We start from the raw sequence: 23,835 nt of genomic DNA, 5'->3' as shown, positions 1-23,835 counted from the left end.
TAGTTTAGTCTCTGCAGGTTTGTGTCTTTTTTCTTCTATGACTTTTTAAGTGAAAAATTAAATAAACACAGTTCATAAGTTAACACCAAGACAGCTTTGCTCTCAAGCATGTTTTAATTTGGTGTGTGTGCGGGCGCCACTTACCCCCATAAGGCAGCGGCACATGTTGGCGTAGGCGACCGAGAAGTCTGGCTCGGAGATGGCCTTCTCGAAGGTGAGGTCGATGACGCCCTTCAGCCTCTCCTCGGTGTCGATGGTCAGCTCTGTCACCTGCTTCATGAGCTGCTGGAACTTCTGCGGCGTCAGCTTGTTGAGGATGCTGCGCACGCGCTTGAACAGGTCCTGGGTCTTGGCCTGCTCCGAGTCGTCCGCCTCCGGCTCCTCGGTGGCGCGGGCGGCACGGACGGGCTTCTTCGCCGACGGCTTCCAGGCCTTCTCCGCCTTGTTCAGCTGAATGTCCTCGCCCAGCGACATGCTGGTGATGATCTTCCGCGGCTCTTTCCTCTGGATCTGCTGAGAGCGACGCGCACCGCCGCCGCCGCCACCGCCGCCACCACCCATGGAGCCCATTCCCATGCCTGGAGGCTGGAGGACAAAGAAGAAGGAGGAGGAGGAGGAGGAGGAGGAGGAGGGGGAAAAGAAGAACAAGAAGAAGAACAAGAAAAGAAAAGGCAGAGATGTTATTTCATTTCTGGTCTGAGATCTTCCAGTGCAGGTCGACTTGGTCGCGGTGAGAACGTGTTGAACTCACCGGTCCTCTGCCTCCTCCTCCCATTCCCGGTCGGCCCAGGTTGGCGAAGGAGGGCGTGAAGTCGGGACCACAGTTCATTCCTGGGAGACGACTGGGGTCAAGCTGACGCAGAGGAGTCTTATTGGCCTGAAGGGACAAAACACACAAAATGAAACACAAACCAACATTAAATACTGAAAAACACTCGTTCTTTAAATTTTTTTTTTTTTTTTTACATATTTTACATATTTTAAGAGAGTTCATGTCAGAACAACTCTGAAAAGTATGTGCATAACAGTCTGTGGGGTGCAATTGTGGAATGGTCTGGAGAATGAGCTCAAAAATAGCACAACTATAAAACTGTTTAAAAAATTATATAAAAACATGTTTCTAAAAATATATGAGAGTGAAGAAAAGTAGGTTGGACTATCATCTTAACTACATAGGTGATGATGAAACTGAGAGTGAGTCTGCGACTGTGACTTCTTGTATTCTGCCTATCTGGTATTATTGATTATGGAACGATGGAATAGTGATAAAGGGGTGGGAACTGAAAAGCTCGGCTTCCTCCTGCTCCTTTTCGAGCTATCTTTGTTTATGACTTAAATACTTGTTTGGGACTTGTTTTTTAGGACACTATAATGTGTTACTTATTTTATATTACTTTTTTTTCTATCTCTTTCTTTATCTTTTTTAATATGTTCAAAATAAAGACTAATCAATCAATCAATACATAAAAACAAAGGTAATTGAGCGGCCGCACCTTGTCCAGGACGACGTCGCTGATGGCGGGCAGACCCTCGGGCTTGTTCATACTGGCCGTGATGAACTGGAAGCCCAGGAGGAACTCCCTGTCGTACTTCTTCTTCTCCTCCGCGTTGATCGGCTTCCATTGTTCTGAAACGAGACGCAGAAAACAAAACGCTCCGATTGATTCGGGAACTCGACTTTCAAGATGTTTCTTCTTCACTCGTGGCAGGAACCCAGGACGAGTCATTACCCACAATGCCCACCAGGTGGCAGATAAAGCAGCGAGTGAATGAATGAATGAATGAATAGATAACAGGACAGTTGAATACATTAGAGCAGAGCAGGTGTTGTGATCTACTGGTTGATCCCAGGAATAATGAAGACAATAGAAAGATAAATTAATGCTCCTCAAATATATAAATAAATAGATAAATATGAAATGGAAGATTTTATCAGTGGAGGTCCAATGAAAAGGGAGAAAAAACAAAGATAGGAAGAGGAATTTCTTTTTACCTTGGTGAAATTCAAACCTAAGTGTGTGTTTGAGTGTGTTTGTTGTACTATCAAATTTTCATTTCATTGCGATTAATACCATTCATGGTTTACAGCCTTCACATGATAACACATGTTTCCATGATGTACACATACCATAAATGAAAAGGAGCAGGATGAAGAAAAATGGATGGTACCTGCCCCTTTCTATAGTTATAACTGCAGTGGTTTAGTATCAGCACCAATATTATACACAATTTTAAAAAAATAGTGATGATGAAACATAATAGTGACAACAAGAAAAAAGTAGCAATGGACACAGCTTGTCTATCTTTTCTTTTTCCCCCCTTCTTTTTCTCTTTCTCCTCCTTTTTTGTAGGCACTTATTTTGTCTTTTTTAAACATCTTAAATTTAAAGCAGATATCAGTGGCAGGGCCGTTTCGGCTAATGCTGTGTTCAAGGCAGGCTTTTGAAACCGTAAGTTACAGCTTCAAGTCACAACTACGACTTGGTAGCGTTCCAGGTATTTTTACCGTCCTGTTGTCTGTGAAAGTTCCCTATAACGGCCACTCGTAACTTCCGACCCGTGAACTCGTACCAGATCGAACTGGTATGACTTCACAGGAAGGAAAAACACAAAGTACGAGTTTCCTTGAACGCACCATGAGTTAGCAGCCCCCGCCCTTGTCAGGCGTCAATTGGTCCTCGTGCTACGTCACCACATTCACGCGCATCCCTTGGCTGCACACACAGCCCTTCATGCCGTTCTCTCCCCTCATTGGATAACACTTGTATCCCACAAGGAAAATTTTCTCCTCGGGTTACAGCAGAGCAGAGTGACGGAGAGACTCGTGTTTAGGCTGAAATACTTCATGTAAGTGATTGCTGACGGAAAATAGGACTATTTAGGACTTATATTAACAAAAACATTCCACTGATATCTGCTTTAAATATACTTTATATATATAATTTATCTAATGTCAACAAACTAGTTTCCTCCCAAATCCTTGCAAAATAGACCACATGCTTTTTTTTTTTGAGAATTTAACAAGTGTGAAAATTATTGTGAAATTCTCAAAACAAGAAGCTGTGGATTTCAAATTCTAGTTACAGTGAAATTTTGGTGTCATTCATGAGAGAACTGGAGATGTTACAACGGATAGATCTCTGACAAAGTTTGGTGATCTGAGTTATTCTTCTCTCTCTCTCTTCGGTTTTTGTAGTTTAGTCATACTGTATATGTATATAAAAAAGAAAAAGCTCTTAGGTGTCGTGACTCACGGGTTAATAATCACAGAGTCGCCATCGTGTAAGTATTGATTTCCTCTGAAGCCTCATATCAGCGGAGGCGCAGTCAGGTTGAATGACACTCCCACGTTCCCACTGAGTAAACCCGAGAGCGCGGCGGCGCGAGATAAGAAGAGCGCTGTTCAAACCCACGGTGCGTTCAAGGACCCACCTTCTTTGTACTGGTACTTCTTGTCGGTGGGACCGTCCGGCTCGATGTTCTCGGCGTCCAGCTTGTCCTCCTTGTCCTCCTTGTCCTCCCAGGTCAGGTCCGACTCCTCCGGGGCGGGGGAGGAGGAGGAGGCGGTGGGGACCTGGGGCTCCGGCGCCGGGGCGGGGGCGGGCTCGGGCTCAGGCGGCGTCACCACCCGCTCCTGGATCGTCAAAGAAGAAGAAGAAGAAGAAGAAGAAGAAGCAGGATTAGGACGGACAGATGTAGATTTACATACAACAGGGAAAAATCGAATAGTTTCAGCGGGTTAATACGGACCGATTGACGTTTTCCACTATATACATTTAGTTATGGCCGCCCGCCACTCCTTAGTCATCGCCGCCACTACTTCATAACCGGGTCGGAGCAGATGCACAATAATAATCTACCGGTTCCCGTCACTTTGTAAACTTCCTCAAGTGTCTCTTGATCCGCTGGATGGAGCTCGGTTTATCAATAAACAACGTCAATGAGGTCATTAAGGAGGAGGAGGATGAGGAGGAGGAAGAGGAGGGGGGAGAAGAAGAAGGCCCATAAGTTTAACACCACGTGTCCGTTTCTGTTTATAATCCCCTCTCTTCAGCGCTGACATTCTCACTACACGCTGCTCTGTTGACGACATCACGTGACGGTGGCGACCGATGCTGAACGTTAAATTATCCGATGTTTAATCAAGGTGTTTTCTTATTGCAATTGCTTATTGTGTTGCTGGAGGTGTGTGTGTGTGTGTGTGTGTGTGTGGGGACCGGGGTTCACGTGCCGCCACATCTTAAAGAGTCCTAGAGGAAACACTGCACCTAGTAAATAACTGGATATAAATATCGTAGAGTTCTCAAGTTCCCGACTGGACACTCCGGTTCAGACTGATGATAAACAGCCACGGGCTTCCTTTATCGTCTTTTACAAAACACAACTTTCTCGCTGGTCGCACTGCACGAAATGCACTGAATCGGTGTCGACGCATCAGGCCAGGCGTTTTGTTTGACAGGTATTGTCCAGCTTCAGTCAGATTAAGGCGAATACATGCAGAATACAATCTGATTGTATTCTGCATGTACTATTCGCCTGATTGAATCGGTTTCCAATCGCATCATCTGGGCATTTTAGCCAAACTCCAGTTTTAGTCGGACCAACGCACTGTAGTCGTCCAGTTACAGATTTAGGCCATAATTTTGTGTTTTTCCAACTGTCATGTAAACGTACTGAGCGCCGTCAGAGGTCGATTTGATTTGATCGGAGTTTAGGATCCTTTAAAACTGGAAATGAATAAATAAACACATTACAACACACACCTCTTTAAAGGCATCCAGGAGGTCTCCCACCGCCTCCTTTTTGTTCAGGTCCTTCATCTTCCTCTTCTTCTTTGGCACAGACACAGCAGCTGCAGGACGACAAAACAGCGTCAGAGTCAGATCGCTGAAAACACGTCGATTAGAAAAAGAACAAATACACAAACGGAGGAAAAGCGTCTGACCTTGCATAGTAGTTTCTACGGGGGCGACCGCCTGGGGGGGAGCGGCGTCCTCCCGCTCCTCCGCTGCGGGAGGGGGAGGCGTGGGCACTGTTTCCGGGGCGCTGTCGGCGGCGGCGACAGGAACCGTCTCTGCGGGAGACGGCGTCTCCTCCTTGGCGCTGGACTCGGGCACTGGGGCGTCCTCCTTCACGACCGGGGCGACCGTCGGAGCCGCGTCCTCGACCTCCTCCTCGGCCTCGGCCTCGACCTCGACCTCAACTGGTGCCGGCGTCGCCTGGACGACCGGCTCGGCAGGAACCTCCTGTACGGCGGGCGCCGGAGCGGGCGGGTCGACTGGCGCAGGCGCGGGAGCAGGAGCGGCGGGTTCTTGGACGACGGGCGCGGGTGTGGGCGCGACCGCTGCTGCCTGGGCGGCGGAGGTCTGTGCAACGTCGGGCTCGGCGATGGGGCTGTCGTCGCACTCGGCCGTGCTGACGGCGGGCGCCTCGGGGTCCTGCGGCGCGGGCAGCGGCAGGCCGTTGGGGAGGCGGAGCTCCTCGGGCTGTGCGATGGGAGACTCCGGGGGTTCCTCCTGGTGGTCGGGCGCCAACGCGACCGACAGCTGCTCGGGCTCGGCCGCTGCTACGCCGTTAGCGGCGGCGGAGGGGGGCGGGGCAGGGGGCGTGTCCGTGGAGACGGCGGCTGGCTCCTCTGCTTTAGGCTCCGCCTCCTTCTCCTCCGCCACCTCCTCCGCGGCCTTCTTGTCTGTTTTGTCCCGTTTTGCTGCGGCGCTGGGGACGGGGTCGGGGAGGGGGGCGGGGTAGGCCGGCACCTCGGGCGCCGTCGTCGGGGTCGGGGTGGGTTCCCTTGGCGGCGCGGGGGCGTCCATCACGTCCGCGACGGGGGCGGCTGGCGTGAGGGCGGGCGTAGTGTTGCGGGGGGCGTCGTCTGCTTCCGGTAGTAGAGGGGGGGCGAGGGGGGGCTTAGTGTTCGTGTCAGAGGGCGGAGCCTCTGTGGCGGCGGCGACGGCGTTGCCCTTAGAAAGTTCTGGGGTCTTTGACGGAGGGGGAGGCGCCGGTTTACCTCTGTCATCTGGAGGAGAGACAGGAGACGGCGTCAGGACGTCACAGACAAAACACGACTTCATGTTTTCTCTTCTTCTACATTCACACGAACATGACGGTGAATTACTCCACAGACTTTACAGAGATGACATCACTCACAAAGATAAAATATAAAATATAATGTCTCTAGAGACGAGGTCCAATCACAATCATCCTAATCATCCTGTATATAATTCAATCTGTACAATTGCATGTTAATATAAATTGTGTATGGTGTTTATTATATTATGTGTATTGTTTAACATACTACATGTGCATCTCAATAAGTTATAATATCATGGAAAAGTCAATTTCCAGTTGTTCAAGTCAAACAGCCCCAACCAGTGCATATAGATGGACAGACTTTTCAGAAGGCCAACATTTCCATATTAGAAATGCTCTTTTTTTTTTTAGGTCTTCATTAAATGTGAAGTCATAATCATCACAACTAAAAGAAGTTAAATAAAGACATGGAAATGTTTCATTCTGTGTGTGTAATGGATCTATATAATGTTTTAGTTTCACTTTTTGAATTGAATTACTATTTCCATCGTATTCTAATCAATTGAGATCTGCCTGTATATATTTTAAATGTTTTGAATGCAAGAGTCTATATTATCATCATTATTGTTATTTCTATTATATTTATGTGGAAAGGAGCCCTGTTACATAATGATTTCCCCGAGGGGATCAATAAGATATTTCTAAATCTGATTCTAATATTGGTCGTAACTTGTTTTGTTTTTTTAATTTGTCAGGAAACAGCACGTGATGGAATATGATGAAAGCAAAAGGAGGCGTTTTGCTTTTTTTCTATTAAATCTTTGCACAATAAAGTCTACACTATGTGAAACATATCCCAGGAATAGTACAACAGCTGCCATTCCAGTGTTTTACCCCTTTATATAAGCATTTATACTGACATTTTAGAATAAATTGTGTGTTAGGCCATGTCAGACAACTCCAGAGTTTTGAGTTAAACACTCAAAACTGAGACTTTTAGAAACGGCGCTGGTTCTGTTTTAGTGTTAAAAACCTTTAGTCTGTTTGGGTGAAAACAGATCTTTGGAAACACCAACATAGACACTCACAGTCGCTCCCTGATTGGGCCTCAACAGCCTCGACTCCAGGGGGTGAATAAAACACGGTGTTGCAGTTATTGTGCTGTTAAACTTTGCATTTGTCTTCACTGTTCTTCAGATCGTAGGGTTTATTTTTCTACTTCTCAACTACAGAGTAGATCACCTACTTCCTGTTTAAACTGGTTTGCACAGTCGATTTCAGGTGGTTCAGATAATATCAGATGACACAATGTCAGATTTAGAGATATTTTTTTAAATCACATCTCGTATCCTCTCAGTGAGCGACCAGCTGTTTGGAGGTGGAAAATGTAACACAGGATTCAAACTTGTCTCTTCACACAACTATTCAAACAATGATCATGACGTCTCCTTTAAAAGAGCAGCGCTTTAGTTTCTAACACGGCGGGCTCCGTGGGTGAATTCAAACGCTACACAAAACTATCCACGTTTTTCTCTGGATGCCACGTCGTCTGATAGTGGTTTGCTTCTTCTAACTGAAAACAAGCTGCACTCGTGGCGTCCCTCGCTCTGCTCGACCAACTGGTGCGACACATGTCAGCGTTCAAGTCGTGGGTCCTGATTATCCAGAGGCTTCTGTGTGAGATCTGAGTCACAATGTCATCACATCCAAACAGTCGAACAAGCAAAAATGAAAAAAAAGAAGAAGAAAAAAAAAAAGAAAGAAGTTGACTCATTTTCCCCCATTAACCAGCTACTGAATGAAAACTCATTCATGAATCATGAGGTCAAAAACGGCAACGGGATCAACCGCCGCTCTCCACTCGTCCGTAAAAAAAAAAAACTCTTAACAGTGAATCGATCTAAAGAGGAAAACCATTAGCTGGGAACACTTAAGTGTCATTTTTGTTTTCAAGCGGTGGGGTCACATGCTTCCGAGGGGTTTTACAGCTGTTCGGCCTGAATTTAAGTCCTTAAAAGGCGAAATAAATAAGAGATAATGACGGCTTTGAAAATGGTAAATTGGTGAGAAAATGTTTTTATCTCTCAGTTTCATGCAGCACGAAAAACAACCTACTGCTGCTGCAAGAGTGTTAATGCACATGCACAGATAAAACAGCATCTGTGTGATGAGCAGTTTTTGCAGCTGAATTAAAATATTAAAAAACAGTTTCATGAAGAGACTTCGTGTGCACGTGTCACTCACCTGGTCTGACCAGCGCTGGTGCAGCAGCAGCTGTGACGCTCTCACCGTTGGCCTGCGCCGCTGCTGTACTTTCTGATCCAGATATGGCTGTCTGTTGGGACACACATGTGAAATCATGAGGTCTGACCTCTGTGGCGAGGACAACACTACTTTTTCCACTTGACTAGAGGAGGGGAGGAAAAAAAATTGCTCTGTAGTAGTAACACGTGTGTGTGTGTGAGAACTGGAAATCTGTGGTGTTTCCCATGAATGAATTCTTGTTTTAAGAGCTGCCTTCCAGGATTAACGTGACACAGAGGCTGAAGGAAACTATAGGAAACTATAGGAAACGGTTCCAACAGCAGCAAACTACACTTCATTGTGTTTTAAATTGAATCCATAAGCGTCGGTAAAACCGCTGATCCTCCGGCTCCAGCTGCTCCGATCCGATACGTGTTGGAAATACAATAGATGCTCTCACAGTAGAGACAGGGGGTTTTGTGTGTTTGTGTGTGTGTTATGCTGTGGTGGTGGTGGTGGTGGCTGTGGTTCATCGTTGCTCACCTGTGGTGGGGTGGGGGTGGAGCCGCTTCGGCCCCCGGACATAATCTCCTCTGTGATGTCTCGCCCTCCTTGGTTGGGGTCTCTTATTCTTATCTGTGGAGGAGAAAAGAAGAAGGGAAGAGAGAGAGAGAGAGAGAGAGAGGGAGGGGGGAGGTGGAGAGGTGATAAATCATCCAGGTGGAGGCGACGTAATAAAAAACGGGCTGTTTTTTCACTTGTTAAATGAATGAGTGCGAGGCGTGTGAAGCGAAGTGAGACGCATTCCCATGATGCAACGTGTCCTGTGTCCTCCCCCCTGCTGCTGCTGCTGCTGCTGCTGCCGTTGAATGAAAAGCTACATTTCTGGCATTCTGAATACCGAGGTACACCAAATCCAAACACTAACCGCCGTGCAAATTCCTCCTCCCGGCGTGCCTCGGCCTCTGAGTCACCGCCGCGTTGAGGGTCTGAGCTAACAGCCCCGACAAACTCTGAGCTCAAAGTGTCACAACGAAAGAAAAATTCAGAGGAACAGTTTCTGCTGCTGTTGTGAAAACGCCTGACTCACATGAAGGCAAAGCAGTTTTTCCTGTACACACACACACACAGAAAGAGAGCGAGAGCACTCAAGCAGAGAGAGGAGGAAAAAAAAGTGAGAGCAAATCTGATCACTCGCTCATAAGGAGTGCCCATACATTACAAACACGTGTCTGCAGCTCACTCCTCTCTCTCGCTCGCTCTCGACTCTTTACTTAACTTTCTAGAAGTAGCAACAGGAGCTGTCATGGAAGCAGCAGCGGCTACAAAAGTGACGCACGAGCTCCACGCAGCCCGAGCTCTGAGCGTCCACACCGACACGACACGACAAAGCTCGACTTTGGAAAAAAAAAAAAAGTGCAATCGGCAATATTTGCTCGTCGATTACTGACCTTTACCTGGAATCGCTGCTGTCAGCCCCTCGCCTGCTCGGCTGCTCGCTCGCTCCCCTCCCCGGCGGAGCGTTTACAATCCGCCCCCCTCTTACCAGGCCTCTCTCATCCTGGTGGGGGGGAGTAGAGGCTGGAGTAAGCTGTCCCCGGCAAAGACTTGGACTTTAAACTCCCACCACCACCTCCTCCTCCTCCGCAAAGACGCAGGATAGGTGGGGTTGAACGCAAAAAAAACTCGGTATCCGGCGGAGGGGGTGAGTTGTTGTTGTTATTTTTTTTCTTTTTGTTTTACAGGCCAGAAGCAGCAGCAGCAGCAGCAGAGGAACAGAACAGGAGCTGAGAGCTGCGGCGCCTGGCCTGTCAGCACAGCACAGCAGAGCTAGCTTAGCAACTTGACTCACTCCCTCCCCTTTCTCATACGCTGCCCAACAGAACAGGGAGGAGGAGGGGAGTAACACACACAAAAAACTGAAAAAAGAAAAAAGGATAAAGCGACTGGCCTTGTAAAGCTATGGTATTGGAATGCGCACCCCCGCCCACAGAGACCAACAGACAGTTAAAGGGGCCGGAGTGTGAAGGAGGGGCAGGAGGGGGGCAGAGGGGTAGGGGGTAGGTATGGGAGGGTTTCCAGGAGGAGGAAGAGCAGGAAAAGGAGGAGAGGGAGGGGGGGTAAAAAAAAATATCGTTATCAAATGAGCAGCAGCCAGAACAAGAAACTCCCCCTTTCCCCCTTCGTTCTCTCTCTCTCTCTCTGTCATCCTGTTCACTCTGAAAGTTTCTCCTCAGATTTTTTTCTTTTCTGAGAGTGGAGGAGGTGGGGGAGGAGGTGTGTGTGTTCGTGGGGGAGGGGGGGTAGCGGGGTGCCACAGCAGCTAACAGAGAGCAGAGGAAGGCTGCTCCGTCAGTCTGTCAGTCCGTCAGTCGGTCTGTTAGCCCTTCCGGCTCACGAGGAGGGGGAGGAGACCGGTGGCCACGTGGAGCTGAGCTATGTGCTGACATGTCCTTCACCCCCTCCCTCTCCCCTCCTCTCCCCCCTCCCCTCTAGATTTTCTCTTTGACACACAGTGAGAGAGAGAGGAAAGAGAGTAGGAAAGTTAAGGGAGGAGGAAAAAAAAAAAGTAAAAAAGGCAAAAGTTGCATAAAGCTACAGCTACAGCGTTTTCTTCTGCTGCTGCTTCGTGTCGCCACCAGGTACAAAACTGAGCAGAAAAGTTGCAGCAAAAAACAAAACAAAAAAAACACGACAACTTTTTAAAATCTACAAATTACAAACACAAACTAATCAACTTCCTTCTCCTTCTCTGTCTGACTCGTACACGTCAACACAAGAGGCTGCTGCTGCAAAGTCCAACACACAAACTCCTGAAAAAATGTCATTAAATCTCTACCTGCATCACCACTGAAACACCAGGTATGCAAATCTTGTGGTTGCACACACACAGTCACACACACTGACACACAAATCTCTTTACATACTGAACACAACTCACCCGAGCAGATTTGTGCCACAGTCCCTCTGTCCTGTCATCTTTGAGAGGTTTTTACACAGTGGGAGTTTTTCTTTTTTACGTTTTGTGTCACCGAGTGAGTATATGTGTCTCTGTGTGTGTGTGTCTGTGTGCGCTCGGGAACCTTGGAGCCGGTGCTGCAGCAGCAGCAGTGCAGCCGGGGCCCATGGGAACAGGCCAAAGTCCAGCCCAGGCGACCACAGCCGCTGATAACCGGCCAAGTTCCCTGGCAGGACGGACCCGGGGCATCGTGCAAAGTTAAAGTCTTGAGGAAAAAAAAAGAAGCCCCGAGCGGCGAAGACTCACAGATAAACAGACTTGCACTATCAGCAGGACTTTTAAACTATGACGGGTTCAGATGACATCGTCATCGTCGTGACGTGGAGACAAGTGTTAAAGTTCCAGCCTCTATGATGTGAAACCAACCTGAGCCACAGACTCAAGACAAAAAATATGGCAAAAAAAAAAGCTGCAAACCAGACAAAACTAGTTTGTAGACACACAAACGGAGCCGTGAGGGGAAAAAAAACCTATGCAAATGCAAGACGCAGGGAAACCTGTTCACGTGCATGCGCAGGCCTGAGCCGCTTACATTTATGTGTCTCATACATGAAAATAAACAAATATCAGAGGATTAAAAGCATCGCTGCACTGCGGGTACAATGTTTGGTCAAACAAAGACAAGTTTCATCTTGTGCAACAGGTTGAAAAAAAAAATTCAACTGTGCAGAAAGCAGAACACATTCGTCACTCTCAGTTGGACAGAGGGAATCAGACAAGAAGACGACGCAGGAGGAAAAGCAGCGTCTTTACACTTGTTGACTCCATTGTGGAGCTCTGAAAACCAGGATTGCGCGGGAGGCACCGGCCGGGGCCTCGCTTCACAGAGAGCTACCACATACCAGGGCCAGGGCCATCTTGGAGAGCAGAGAGAGGAGGAGAAACACTAGACATACTGTAGGACTCTGTGTGTCGCGGCGGCGGCGGCAGCTTGGTCACTGAACAGCCCAGTTAAGGTCGAGTCTCGCCGCTATCTATTTCAACCCGGTAAACTGAACTCAATGTGCAGAGTCTAGAAGCGTCTTCAGAGGGGGGATTGCAACACAACGGGGGCAGCGTCGCTTTATCTTTATCTCTCGGTGCCATCGGGTCAAACTGTACTGACTTATCAACATTAATGAAACATTTTTACACTGGAAAAGTGAATAAAAAAACATTAAGTTACAATTTCTCCAGTGGTGTGCTGATAGTTCGGTGGTATAAAGTGGTATCCGGTGCTTCCATAAGGCATAAACACTAATAGACTTTAATAAGTTGACAGTGCACTCTTCCAATGTGCAGGACTGACAATAGATAACCTGGTATAGAGTTGTCAGCAGGTTTCAGTCCTTTTATCCGTCCTCACAATGAAGCTACTCTCATTTAAATAGACATGGTATTTCCTTCTGTTTCTAAAAAAACCTGATTTTATAACCATGATAACGTCTGACAAGAAAGGAAAAAAAAACACATAAATCAAAGACAAAGACTGTGCTGTCCGGCTATATTTACTTGTAAAACGATCACTGGACGAGAGACGACGAGAGAAAACCTCTTGCAGTCCGGCCTGGAGAGGTGTTTCTGTGGTGGAAGGGGGGAGGGAGCGACCTGGCTACACTCATCTCTACAAAGTCAAGGAGGGTTTGGCCCAGAAAAAAAAAAGTTGCAGAATGTGTAGCAAAGAGCTTAAAAAAAAAAATGTAGAAAGATAGAAGAGCTGCCAACATGTTTTGAAAGAGCAACGACCAACAGGGAAACTTTATCACTCAGTCAGTCAGTCAAAAGCAACAAAATCACAAGACATCACGTTCTCCGTCAAAACTTATACTTCACTACCCACAATGCACCTCACAAATGTTGCCATATGTCCACAGTGAAACCCTAAAAACAGTGTCATCTACCATAACACACCAGCTCGGTGCTTGACGATGCCGTTTGAGATCAATCTGAACCCATGAAACTTCCTTCCAAGATGAGTGCGATGATGTGTATTTGAGGTCACGGGATCATAACGTCACAACGTTGCAGAAATTGGAAAACACACTGCAATGGATCGAGGTTGTGATATATGAACACGTGTTAGCCAGGATTAGTGATAATGTTGATAAATTTAAGAGGTCATGGTGCCACCTTTTCTGCTTGTAACACTGCTGTGACCCTGCACCACGAAGCAGGATCACCGGCTCAGCGAGGTAACAAAGTAGTGAAGCTCCAGACAGCGTTGCGGTGATTGTATCCAGTTTATGATACATTATGAAAATATATCGAGTGTCTATTCACAACAACAGCGTTAAAGGATTGTCCAGGATCTCACAGCCTGGACTTGAATATCTCTGCCTATTGTTTTTTTTGAGGGGGTATGGGGGTGTGTGTGAGGGGGTGCTGTCTCTACTATGAGACGAATTGACCCGTCTTATATTAGAGACAGGCGTCTATATGGGACAGGCTTTTATTTAATTTAGAACAAATCTTCTGCTCAGCAAAGATGGAAAATGTAATAGAATCAAATGGTTCTGACAAGAAAGAGTCGGATCCAGAGCAGCATTCATTTACAAGTTTAATCAGCACCGATTAAACTTCTTCTAAATAAATGTGTCACAGACTGTATACAGGGTCCAGCTCTTTCTTTGGGCCAGTCCGAGTTCTCAACGGACTAAACAACACGACCGGACACACCGGGTTCGGGTTGAAAACATTTAATAACTCGGTTGGGTCGGACCACGGGCTTCTTCTTGTTTCTCTTAATGGTTGTGATTGGTCTGCTGCCTTGAACCCGCCCGTTATACGAGCATTCACCGATTCCCATTAAGACAAACCTGGGTTGAGTTACCGAGTTGATAACCAGCGTCGTGGTCCCACTGATCCGGAGTGACATTGTTGTGGATCGGTTCAGCTGGATAGGCTGGGAGTAACGGACCCCGGGCAGGTTGAGCTCGCTTCATGATACAGGCCTCTGATCGACTGCACTGATGTCAGTAAAACTGTAACTGCTGAATGTTTACATTGGTCGTTTTAAATATGAGCATTTCCCATGGGGCTCTGCGTGTCTTGTAACTAAAAAGCAATACTATGTGTTTAAATAAATAAAAACTTTCATAACGAGCACACGCTGCAGCGCCATCACAAAAAAACCTGATATTTGTCTTTTAGTCTGCTTTATCTTTAACATACAGCACTGTGCAGAGGTTTTAGGCCTCCATTAGATTTGTTGTTTTAGTGATGCTACAATGAAATCTAAAGAGGAAGTACTGAAAGAAGATCAATTCAAAAACCTCATGACAGTCACACTTAAAGATGTGCTGATGGGAGGTCACACTAAACACTGGCCTTTAGCCTGTAGAGGCAATTTTGGTCAGATTATTGTGTCTTTGCACATTTTGTCTACATGTTTCCCTTATTTTTTTGTTTGTATCTTAATAAAGAGACATGTGGAGGGCAAATCTTTGCTACAACACCAAATCTAAGGCTTTTGCACAATACTGTATACATGCAGATGTCTACACAAGATCGGCTCTTTGGAGCTGTGTAGAAAACACACATGTGATATCTCCATATGCAATCAATATAAAAACACCTGATCCCCTGATCTGCTCCTATAAACAGCTGATGACATTTTCCACTTTAGGTGTACTGCCCTTTAAAACGATATACAATCTCATATAAGGAGTTTATTCTAAGGTTCATAAAAGGTTATTACCTGGAATCATGTGGAGACTTCAAGTCCAGAGTAGATACATATGTAAATCCTGTGTGTTCTTCTGGTTTATGGTCTGTTTTGTGTTAACGGCGGTGTGGTGAATCGTGCAACTCTTTACCTGTTTGCGTTCCCGTTTGGTGTGCATGTGCTGTGGGGGCTGAGGCGGTGGTTGCTGCTGCTGGGGCGCCGGGTTCATAATGACGGGCGCCGCCTGCACCGAGGGGGTGAACTGGGGCTGGGCGGGGTAGTAGGCCCCTGCTGTGGATCAGATCAGAGACATAGAGAGAGAGAGAGAGAGAGAGAGAGAGAGAGAGAGAGAGAGAGAGAGAGAGAGAGAGAGAGAGAGAGAGAGAGAGAGAGAGAGAGAGAGAGAGAGAGAGAGAGAGAGAGAGAGAGAGAGAGAGAGAGAGAGAGAGAGTGTAAACCAACATATACACCGACTTAATCCCACGGTCATAACACATAAGCTGTGTTTACACATCGCTAAAAGTCACGTCGGACTAATTTGAGGCTCGTTATACGGAGCTGCGCCTGAAAACTCGACAGTTTGATTTCTGGAGGATTTGCAGCACGGCAGCTGCGGTTTTATGTCCGCTGCAAAGTTATAATGACATTACACTGAGGTAATTGCACTTTTTTTAAGGTGCTAAAGTCTTTTGGCTGCCGGCTGAGGATGTGTGGGGCTTACGTTTACACCTCCTGGCATCTATCTGGCGCTCCGGTGAAGAGCAGCTTGTAAACACACCTCAATTAAACCTGAATTCCTAGATTAACAAAAACAAACAATGTTTAAGCCCCACGCTTTAGAGTCCAAACTGTGATGAGGATGAACAGTTCAGGGTGAGCGGAAGTGGACGTGGGCGATCTGAACAGATGATTCATGACGGAACAAACAAGTGAATAAACAAACTGATCAATAAGAGGTCAGCGGCTTTGAAAAGGAAAAACACTGATGATTTGAACCCAATAAAGGACATTATTGATCAATACACCCAGGCCGACAGGTCATCAAGTTTTATATTGTTACCACTTTCAAACTGGTTGTTTGTTTTTTAATGTTTGGACATATACAGGTAAAACTGCTCTTTACCTTTTAAACTCTAATCAGAGCCATGTTGAACTATCTTGTCTTGCTTCACTTGAGCAAATTTGACCTGTTATGAAAGGTTTCAGCCGACAATCATGTCCACTATCTGCTAATTTGCAGACTATTTTTGCATATCATCTATAAAATGAGTAATAAAATTGTGAAAAATGCTGATTATAAATCCTCAGATATAAAGTTTTATCCCGCTCAAACCTAAATATAACTTATTTCAATGTGATGTGTGTGACATTAAAACTTCTAGATTTTCACATTTTAGTCCCTGGTGACAGCAAAACACTTAATTTTATCATCAAAATAGATGCAGATTAAACATTGGATGATCGACTTCATTGTTTCAGCTCTCACAGCCTGTGTTTACACGCAGAGTCACTAACAGGTGACTTGCTGAAATCAAGTATCAGATGATCAGAATTAAACGATTTCTAAAAATACCTCAAACTGCAATCGCTTCCTTTCCACCGGGCCTTTTTCTTACGGCGCTCAAAACGCACACCGCTGCACCTTAAAGTTTTTGCACCAAAAAGTTGTGTTTTTTTTTTCTTTTTTCTATCTTTAAAATCTCCCCCTTCGTGCCGTTATCTGCACGTACCGGTTTACCACGGCAGACATGGCACCTGAAGGCACCACCATGGCACAGGTAGGCCTTCTGACCATGACACAGCACTCTCTCTCTCTCTCCCTCTCTACCCAGCTGTGCAGCGGGAGCCTCTTGTGTCTTAAGGATATAGATATTTATCACGCACACCACACATGCATTCATCACGACAGCAGCTGCCAACCAGACAGAGACCCGAGGAAAAAGGGGTAAAAGAGGGAAAAAATTACAGAAATCAAAAACTCAAAAAGCTCCTACTGTGGCCTCTCCGGTGAATAATGTCATCCAACCACTCAAGTGATATTACCTGGCCTTGCTACGGGCCTCGGTTACAGTTCAGAACCAGTTGCAGTCCAGTTTTCAAAGGACTCAGGGAGGGTAATAAAATCCTCTCGGACTGAAGAGGCCTCCTCTCTTCTCCCAGCGGCTCCCTCCTGCTCTGCCTCTCCCTCTCTCTCTCTCTCTCTCTCTCTCTCTCTCCCCCCCTCTGCATGCATTTCAGTCTAACTCACATTACTGAGTCTGCATTGTTGACCAGGAGCAGCGCAGCCTAAATATAGTCAAAAACCCACACCGGCTGAGGGGAAGAGAGAGCAACGCAAGAGGGGGGAAAAAGGGAAAGGGAGGGAAAGAGGGAGACTGTGGGCAGGCAGGCAGGCAGGGAAGAGAGGAGGACGAGGAGAAGAAAAAGAAGAAGCTGTGAGCTCGCTGGAAACCAGAACGCCAAAAAAGAAGCACAACAAGATTTTTTTTTTTTCCCCCTTGGACAACGTCCTGATACTGTAAATTAAAAAAAAAAAAAAAAGAGGCTTGAAGTATGATTCACAAAGTGCAGGAGATTGAGAGAATAATGGAAGAGGAGAGGGAGGAGGAGGAGAAGGAGGAGGAGGGGGGACACGACACCTACCCTCAGAGTCCTGCTGCTCTTGAGACCCACGGTTCCCCATGTTTCTGCTGAAGGCAACAACAAAAATAAAAAAAACAAAAACAAACTGCAAACTGTAGAGAGAGACAGAGAGAGAGAGAGAGAGAAAGGAGAGGGGGTTTCTCTTCTTCAAACCCCCTCTCTTGACTTCTTCCTGTCCTCTCTACAGGTGCCCTCTCAGAATGACTTCTTTTAACGCTCGGCCCTCCCTCTTCCAGCGTGTCTCCATTTTGCTCCTCCCTCTGACCTTCCTGATTCCTCCCTTGCCTTTCACTTTTTCTTTTTTTTTCACCTTCCTCCCTCCCTTCCCTTCCCTCCCTCCTTCCCTCCGTCTGTTTCCCCCCTCTGGCAGCCGGGCTAAACAGTTCAGTTGTGTCACTGAGAGCGGGCGGCTCCGATTCGGCTGAAGACCCCCCCACCCCTCCAGGATCAGCGATCTGATCCATGCTGGTCCAGACTTGACAGGCCACTACTACTAAAGAGAGAGGGAGAGGGGGGTGGGATGTGTGTATATGTGTGTGTGTGTGTGTGTGTGTGTGTGTGTGTGTTTGCATGCAGGGATGAGTTAAGTGAATCACTCAACTTTTTTTTGGGGGGGGGGGGTCAGTCTTAAAAATAGTCGCCACACTCCGTCAGCGCTGCGCGTGTGTTTGTGTGTTTACCTGACTGCTATTAAAGGACCGAGTGGTCAAAGGGACGGAGCCACTGTGCCTCCATACAAAGCAAACAGCGGCCGGGCCAATCACAGAGTCCGACACAGAGACGCGTCTCATCGTCACATGACCGGCTCATTTCTTAAAGGGGGGGGGGGGGGGGTCATATGCCGCTCCTGAGATTGCCACCGGGACACGTGACCAGAATGACCGGTGCGGCCCGGTGCACGCCCACGAACGCAAACACACGGGACATTATGTCCTGTACAGTCATACAAACAAACAGTATTAAGAGCTGCTGCAGAGAGTGAAACTTGTCACTGATATCAAAGGTCCAATAACAGCACAGAGACCTCGTCTTTGATTATTGATCGGCTCTAGGTTCTTTATTGATACTGTGGAAGTATCGAACGCCTCAGTCCACAGAGAAATACACACAGCCTGTGTTCAGAAACTGAGCCTTAAAACCAGCCGGCAGGCCCCGCCCACCTGGACCACCACCGTCCAACTGTTATAGGATTTGATTTCAACTGAAATCTGCTCTATTATCTATTAGCCATATTCACAGCGTTGCCATCTTTGCTTACGTCGTCACTTGGGGTGGGAAGATTCAACGCCATATCATCACATAACGTTACCATTACCGTTAGCAGTTGCAGCTAATGCCGGCTAACTTAATTCAAATCAGTTTAACCCAAATGTCGTCTTACTTTGAAATACGGCCCGATGTCCCTTCGCTCGTTAACAACCCATGCCTTCCTTAAATCTGTATCAACCGGGAAGCGATGAAAGGAAGGCAGGTCATCAGACTGCCGACGTTTGTACGGCTTGAGACGCAGCAGTTACGGTTTGTTTACCCACCCCGAGTGATGACGACTTTTATAAGAAGATCTCATGTTCCAGTTCTGATTTGTGTTTCATTTGTAGTTCTTTCCAATTAATGTTGAAATATAAAAATACCCAGGGCTGAGAGTTTCTACCAGAGCAACAATGTTCAGATCATAAATTGACTCCAAGGATCCATTTACAACTTAGTGGTTCCACTTTACATTCAGATTTCAGATTTCAAACCAGATATTGTTATTGTTTATTGTCTGTACTGTTATTTGTTTTGTTTTAATTGTGTGTCTGTTGTGTGGGAATCTGTTATTTGGATCTGGTTTGAAATACATTATAAAAATAGATTCATTCTCATTTCACAGATGCTTTTATCCTAAAGCATTAAAGCTCCAGGGCGGCAGGAAACTTCGCATTAGATCAAGAAAAGACGAGCAACAAAAGTGCAGAGTCAGCGCTAGTTCAGCAGTTTATCTAAAGTCTAAACCATCTGTTTGTTTCAAGTTGTTTCAATGCTTTTCATGCAAACTCAGGTGAGCAACAACAAGCGCCCTGAGAACATGCACTAAGCTGTGATATAAAACAAAAACAAATCAACAACAGGATATTATTGGCTGCAACAGGAAAAGTTTCAGGCCTCTCTCTCTCATTATGTCTCGCATTTTGCACGCTCACCCTTTCAATCATCGTTACACACTGAAGATAAGGCTCATTAACCCGACGGTTGAAACTCAAGATAATATTCACTACAACAGAAGTTAACAGAAGAGAGGGGGAAAAGAAACTCGACTTTTCAAGTGTTTACATGACTGAAAATGTGAAAATACAGATAAAGACGCCGCTGACTTCATGCGAACGGTGACATGAAAGAAAGAAACGCTGCTAATCGGGTCAAGTATCTCCTCCAACTAGTAGAAATTGCATTAAGGGCCTAATTGAGTCGCTATTCGAGGTCGGTTCGGGCTAAAAGATCTAAAAGATCTGGTTAGAGACTCTCGGGCTGCTTCTAAAATGCAGAGCCAGTGAAACCCCCCCCCCATATCACACAACACAACTGCCGTATTGTGACGGACACAACACAAGAGACCGGGCTTATCTCAGAAGCTTTATGAGCTGATCTCAGCTCCGTTTTTTTTAGGGAGAGCAACAGCAACTTTATACACTGAATTCAGACGGGCTGTTATTGTTTCTTCACTGACAAAAGAGAGTTTGAATGTAGGCCAGATGAAAATGCTTCCTGCTGTGTGCGAAGGCCGAGTGCCCAAACACAGAGGCTGCAGAGGTTTTGAGAACAGAGACCGTCTCGTTGCAGCTCCAATGAATGATCACCACACTTTTCTTTTTCTATACATCTAGCAGCAGTTTTTTTTTTTTTTTTACAGGAAAATGCCGTCACAGGTGCAGAGTGTGCAGAGGTATTGTTTGCACATTGACGCAGGGCGGCAGGGCGGCAGGGCGGCGGTGCGGCGAGGTGCAGAGAGAGAGAGACAGAGAGAGAGAGTAGCGACGTGGACGACGGCCTAACGGGGAAGAATTGTGTTTTTACAGTCCCGTATTCAGGCCCGTGGCTTTCTATTGCTGATGAGCTACAGTTTAAACAAAGACGACACATAGTTCAGATGCCTGACGGTGGGGGGTCAGCAAGTTTGTTTTCGGGGGCATCATCAGTTCTTGCGGCGCACCGACGGCCGGCCGCCACTAGAGGGGGCGACAGTCCACGGAATGAGCAGCAGCAGCAGACGAGGCCGTGGCTCTGCCGTACGGTGTTTAATGGATGTGAAGTAATGTGAGTTAAGATGGGGATTTAACAAAGACAAAGCTGAAACTTCCACGTGTATTGATTATTGGTAACAGCCACATCTGTTCTGATCTGAGCGTCTCATGGAAACATGAAGGTGAAATGCTGAGCGAGGATCTTATTCCCGCTGACCTGCTTGAATTTAATTTTTCACAGAGCGGCCACACCCGTCACCGAGAGCACGATACGTCTCGTAGCTGCATTTTATTACGGTCACAGGGCCTGTGTGTGTGTGTGTGTGTGTGTGTTGGCTGAGAGGAGAAAGAGAGAGAGAGAGAGAGACAAAGTCGACTCGGCTCGTTTCTTCCTCCCTGTGTGTTTTTGCTGAATGTCACTGAGCAATTATCGGCTCAGAAAGACGACGAGTACGACGTCGCTCTCTCAAACCAACGTCAACGCTGCTGCTCATCAAGAAGGAGATGGTTCAGTCAGATAACTCTTCAGACTGATTTAAACATTTTCATTTCTGACTTCTACGGCCTCAAACGGCTCTAATGTGACCAACTGACCCCAAAGGTCCAGGGTTTGACTCGGCGATTTGCTATTCAAACCGTGGTAAACAAATCAGACACTGTGCCTCTTCTAATAAATCCTCCTCTTACAACACATTCATTTGTCTTAGCCTTGGGTAGTGTCTGATTTGTGTTGTTTTATCCCTTCACACGCTCAATTGCTGCCAGAACCTTTTACTTTAAGCTGATTTTTGATGGGTTTTTTTTTTTTTTACGATTCTCAGCTGATTTTTTTCTTTTTTCCTCATCAAGTTTTTATTTTTATTGTAAAGCACTTTATCCTTTTAAGAAAAGTGCTATATAAATACAAGCTGTTATTATTTTCATTTTCATAACTATAAAAATATATAGCTCATACTCTTTAAAGAGAGCAGCTGAAAGGCTGTTAAACACAAGCAGCTCTATCATCCGATATCTGTCTGCAGATTCTCCACAAGCACAACAGCATGCTGCTCCGTTCGTGTCCTACGCAACCAGATTTATTGACCTGTGATAAAGGCAATAGTTTTCTGATAATGTAAAACAAACAAATTGAGCAGGGACACTCCCAGACCGACAGCTCGGGTCACAACGTCACAACGGGGAAGTGGACGGATGACGCACAGATTTTCCAAACCAACCGAGCACGACACAAAACAACCTGAGAGTGTGAAAGCTGAAGTGATTAATCAATCAACCAACCACTGCTGTGGCTCAGGTTAAATTATGATTCATCAATTACCACCACTGATTAGCTTGGTAGATTTTTTTTTTCCAGTTTTCTACACTTCCCTTCCACACTGCCCTTTATAAAAAAAATTCCTGACATCACAATAAGAAGTGTTTCACTGTAAAGTCTGTCCAAACAAATTTCCGTCGGTAGCATTTTATGATATATTAAACATAGAAGAAAACATAATATTATTGAATCACTAAACATATGCATTGTGTCATGGGTAGGCTGTACAGTGTGGGAATAAAGGTTGAATTTAATGCATACAAACTGTCACAACATTACTATTTATTACTGTTTATTGTACTGACGTAAATTTGCTTGGACACACTTTATATTTGACTTCAGGGACGTGATCAGTGTCAGTTTAATAATTATTCAACCCTCTATGATTGATTAATTCTGCAGAGGCTGTTCCTCCTGTGTCAGTGTGTGAGTGGCTCAGGTGAGGTGAGGCCCCAGGCAGAGCCTCTTACCATAAGTACCATATTCAGCGGGGCTGGTGCCGGGGTAGAAGCCGGGGGTGCCTGTCGGGACCGGGTACTGCTGGGGCGTGGCCACGTAGGTCGCTGACCGGTACTATGGAGACGAACAGAGGAAGAGAGGAGGAGAGGAACAAGGACGGGAAGGAAAAGACAAATAAAATGATTAGTCAGGGTCATAAAAAGCTGCATAAAAATGTAAAAATAAACCTGCACGTGATCTCTGCATCATAAAGGACCTGGGTTGTTTAAAGACATAAACAGCCCAGGTCCTTAAAAAAAAACAATAAATCCATATATATTGGGTCTTAATTATGATATTTCACTCTTTTCGGCATGTTGAAAATTCAAAAATGCCAGAATCTCTCTGTTTTGGACTTGTTGTTTTCAGACTTTTGAACATATTCTTCATAGTAAAGTAATAAATAATGTTAAATTCATTAACACTTCACTTTGCTAATACCCAGGGGGCAAAGCAAAAAAACGGACACGGAGCGTTGTAAAAGGTTTGACACCAGAAATGACATCTAGGAACTTGAAGGATTAAAACCTGGGTGGACAACCCGGTCAACTAGCTGCTGGAAAGCTACAGGGGGCCAAAACCCCTTTCTTGGGTCATTTTGCTGGCGAAATGATGTAAATGCAAATATTTAGGTACTACAATGGCATAAATAGTCATACAACTATAAAATTTGGCAGAGAGTATCTTGACACATAGGGGGAGGCATGAAAAAAAGATTCTGGGGTTTGTTGCAACTCGATTTTAAGATATCACCCTCAACATCCCAAAAAAGACCAAAAAAAGTACTGTTCGCCTGACAAATTCTCATGAAAATTATTATTTTTCAGCACTTTATGGAGAATATCTATGCCTAACATGTATATAGAAAATTTCCTTAATTCATAAGCTTCCATTTGAGTCCAAGATAGCCTTTCTATCTCCAAAGCCCCACTTGCTGTGGCCAACGGTCTTCTCTATCTATCTGTTCACTTTGGGGAGACCAGAAATAGAATGGTTTCTGATCATGCTAGTTAACATAGTTTTTCACAATAGGTGTTGCATTGTTTGGAGACAGCCTGTAGCTTTCCAGTAGCTAGTAGAAAGGCTATCTTGGACTCAAATGGAAGCTTATGAATTAAGGGAATTTTCTATATACATGTTAAGCATAGATATTTTATATAAATAATAATTTTCATTAGAATTTGTCAGGCGAACAGTACTTTTTTTGGTCTTTTTTGGGATG

The 23,835-nt window shown here is 45.8% G+C and overlaps 1 protein-coding gene across 6 annotated transcripts in view; it reads right to left on the bottom strand.

Moving 5' to 3' along the window:
* The window catches only part of eif4g1b (eukaryotic translation initiation factor 4 gamma, 1b), a 52,765-nt gene that overhangs the window by 13,960 nt on the left and 14,970 nt on the right, over positions 1-23,835 (bottom strand). For 4 of the 6 annotated variants that reach the window (XM_085795000.1, XM_085794994.1, XM_085794995.1 and 1 more), the window contains 10 exons: positions 22,586-22,688; positions 15,088-15,227; positions 8,818-8,910; positions 8,275-8,365; positions 4,946-6,016; positions 4,764-4,852; positions 3,433-3,634; positions 1,494-1,627; positions 752-877; positions 145-585 (listed from right to left, as the gene is read on the bottom strand). In XM_085795000.1, the coding sequence (XP_085651126.1) occupies positions 145-585; positions 752-877; positions 1,494-1,627; positions 3,433-3,634; positions 4,764-4,852; positions 4,946-6,016; positions 8,275-8,365; positions 8,818-8,910; positions 15,088-15,227; positions 22,586-22,688 (2,490 nt within the window). The remainder of the gene's footprint in view (positions 1-144; positions 586-751; positions 878-1,493; positions 1,628-3,432; positions 3,635-4,763; positions 4,853-4,945; positions 6,017-8,274; positions 8,366-8,817; positions 8,911-15,087; positions 15,228-22,585; positions 22,689-23,835) is intronic. The other 2 variants (XM_085794996.1, XM_085794999.1) reach the window with 1 other exon arrangement.

The sequence above is a fragment of the Trachurus japonicus genome, chromosome 13, assembly GCF_045865225.1.
Source record: "Trachurus japonicus isolate A0001 chromosome 13, Traja_1.0".
NCBI classification, from domain to species: Eukaryota; Metazoa; Chordata; class Actinopteri; order Carangiformes; family Carangidae; genus Trachurus; species Trachurus japonicus.
The sequence above is the reverse complement of the archived record's forward strand: the minus strand, read 5'-3'. Positions and strand labels throughout refer to the sequence as shown.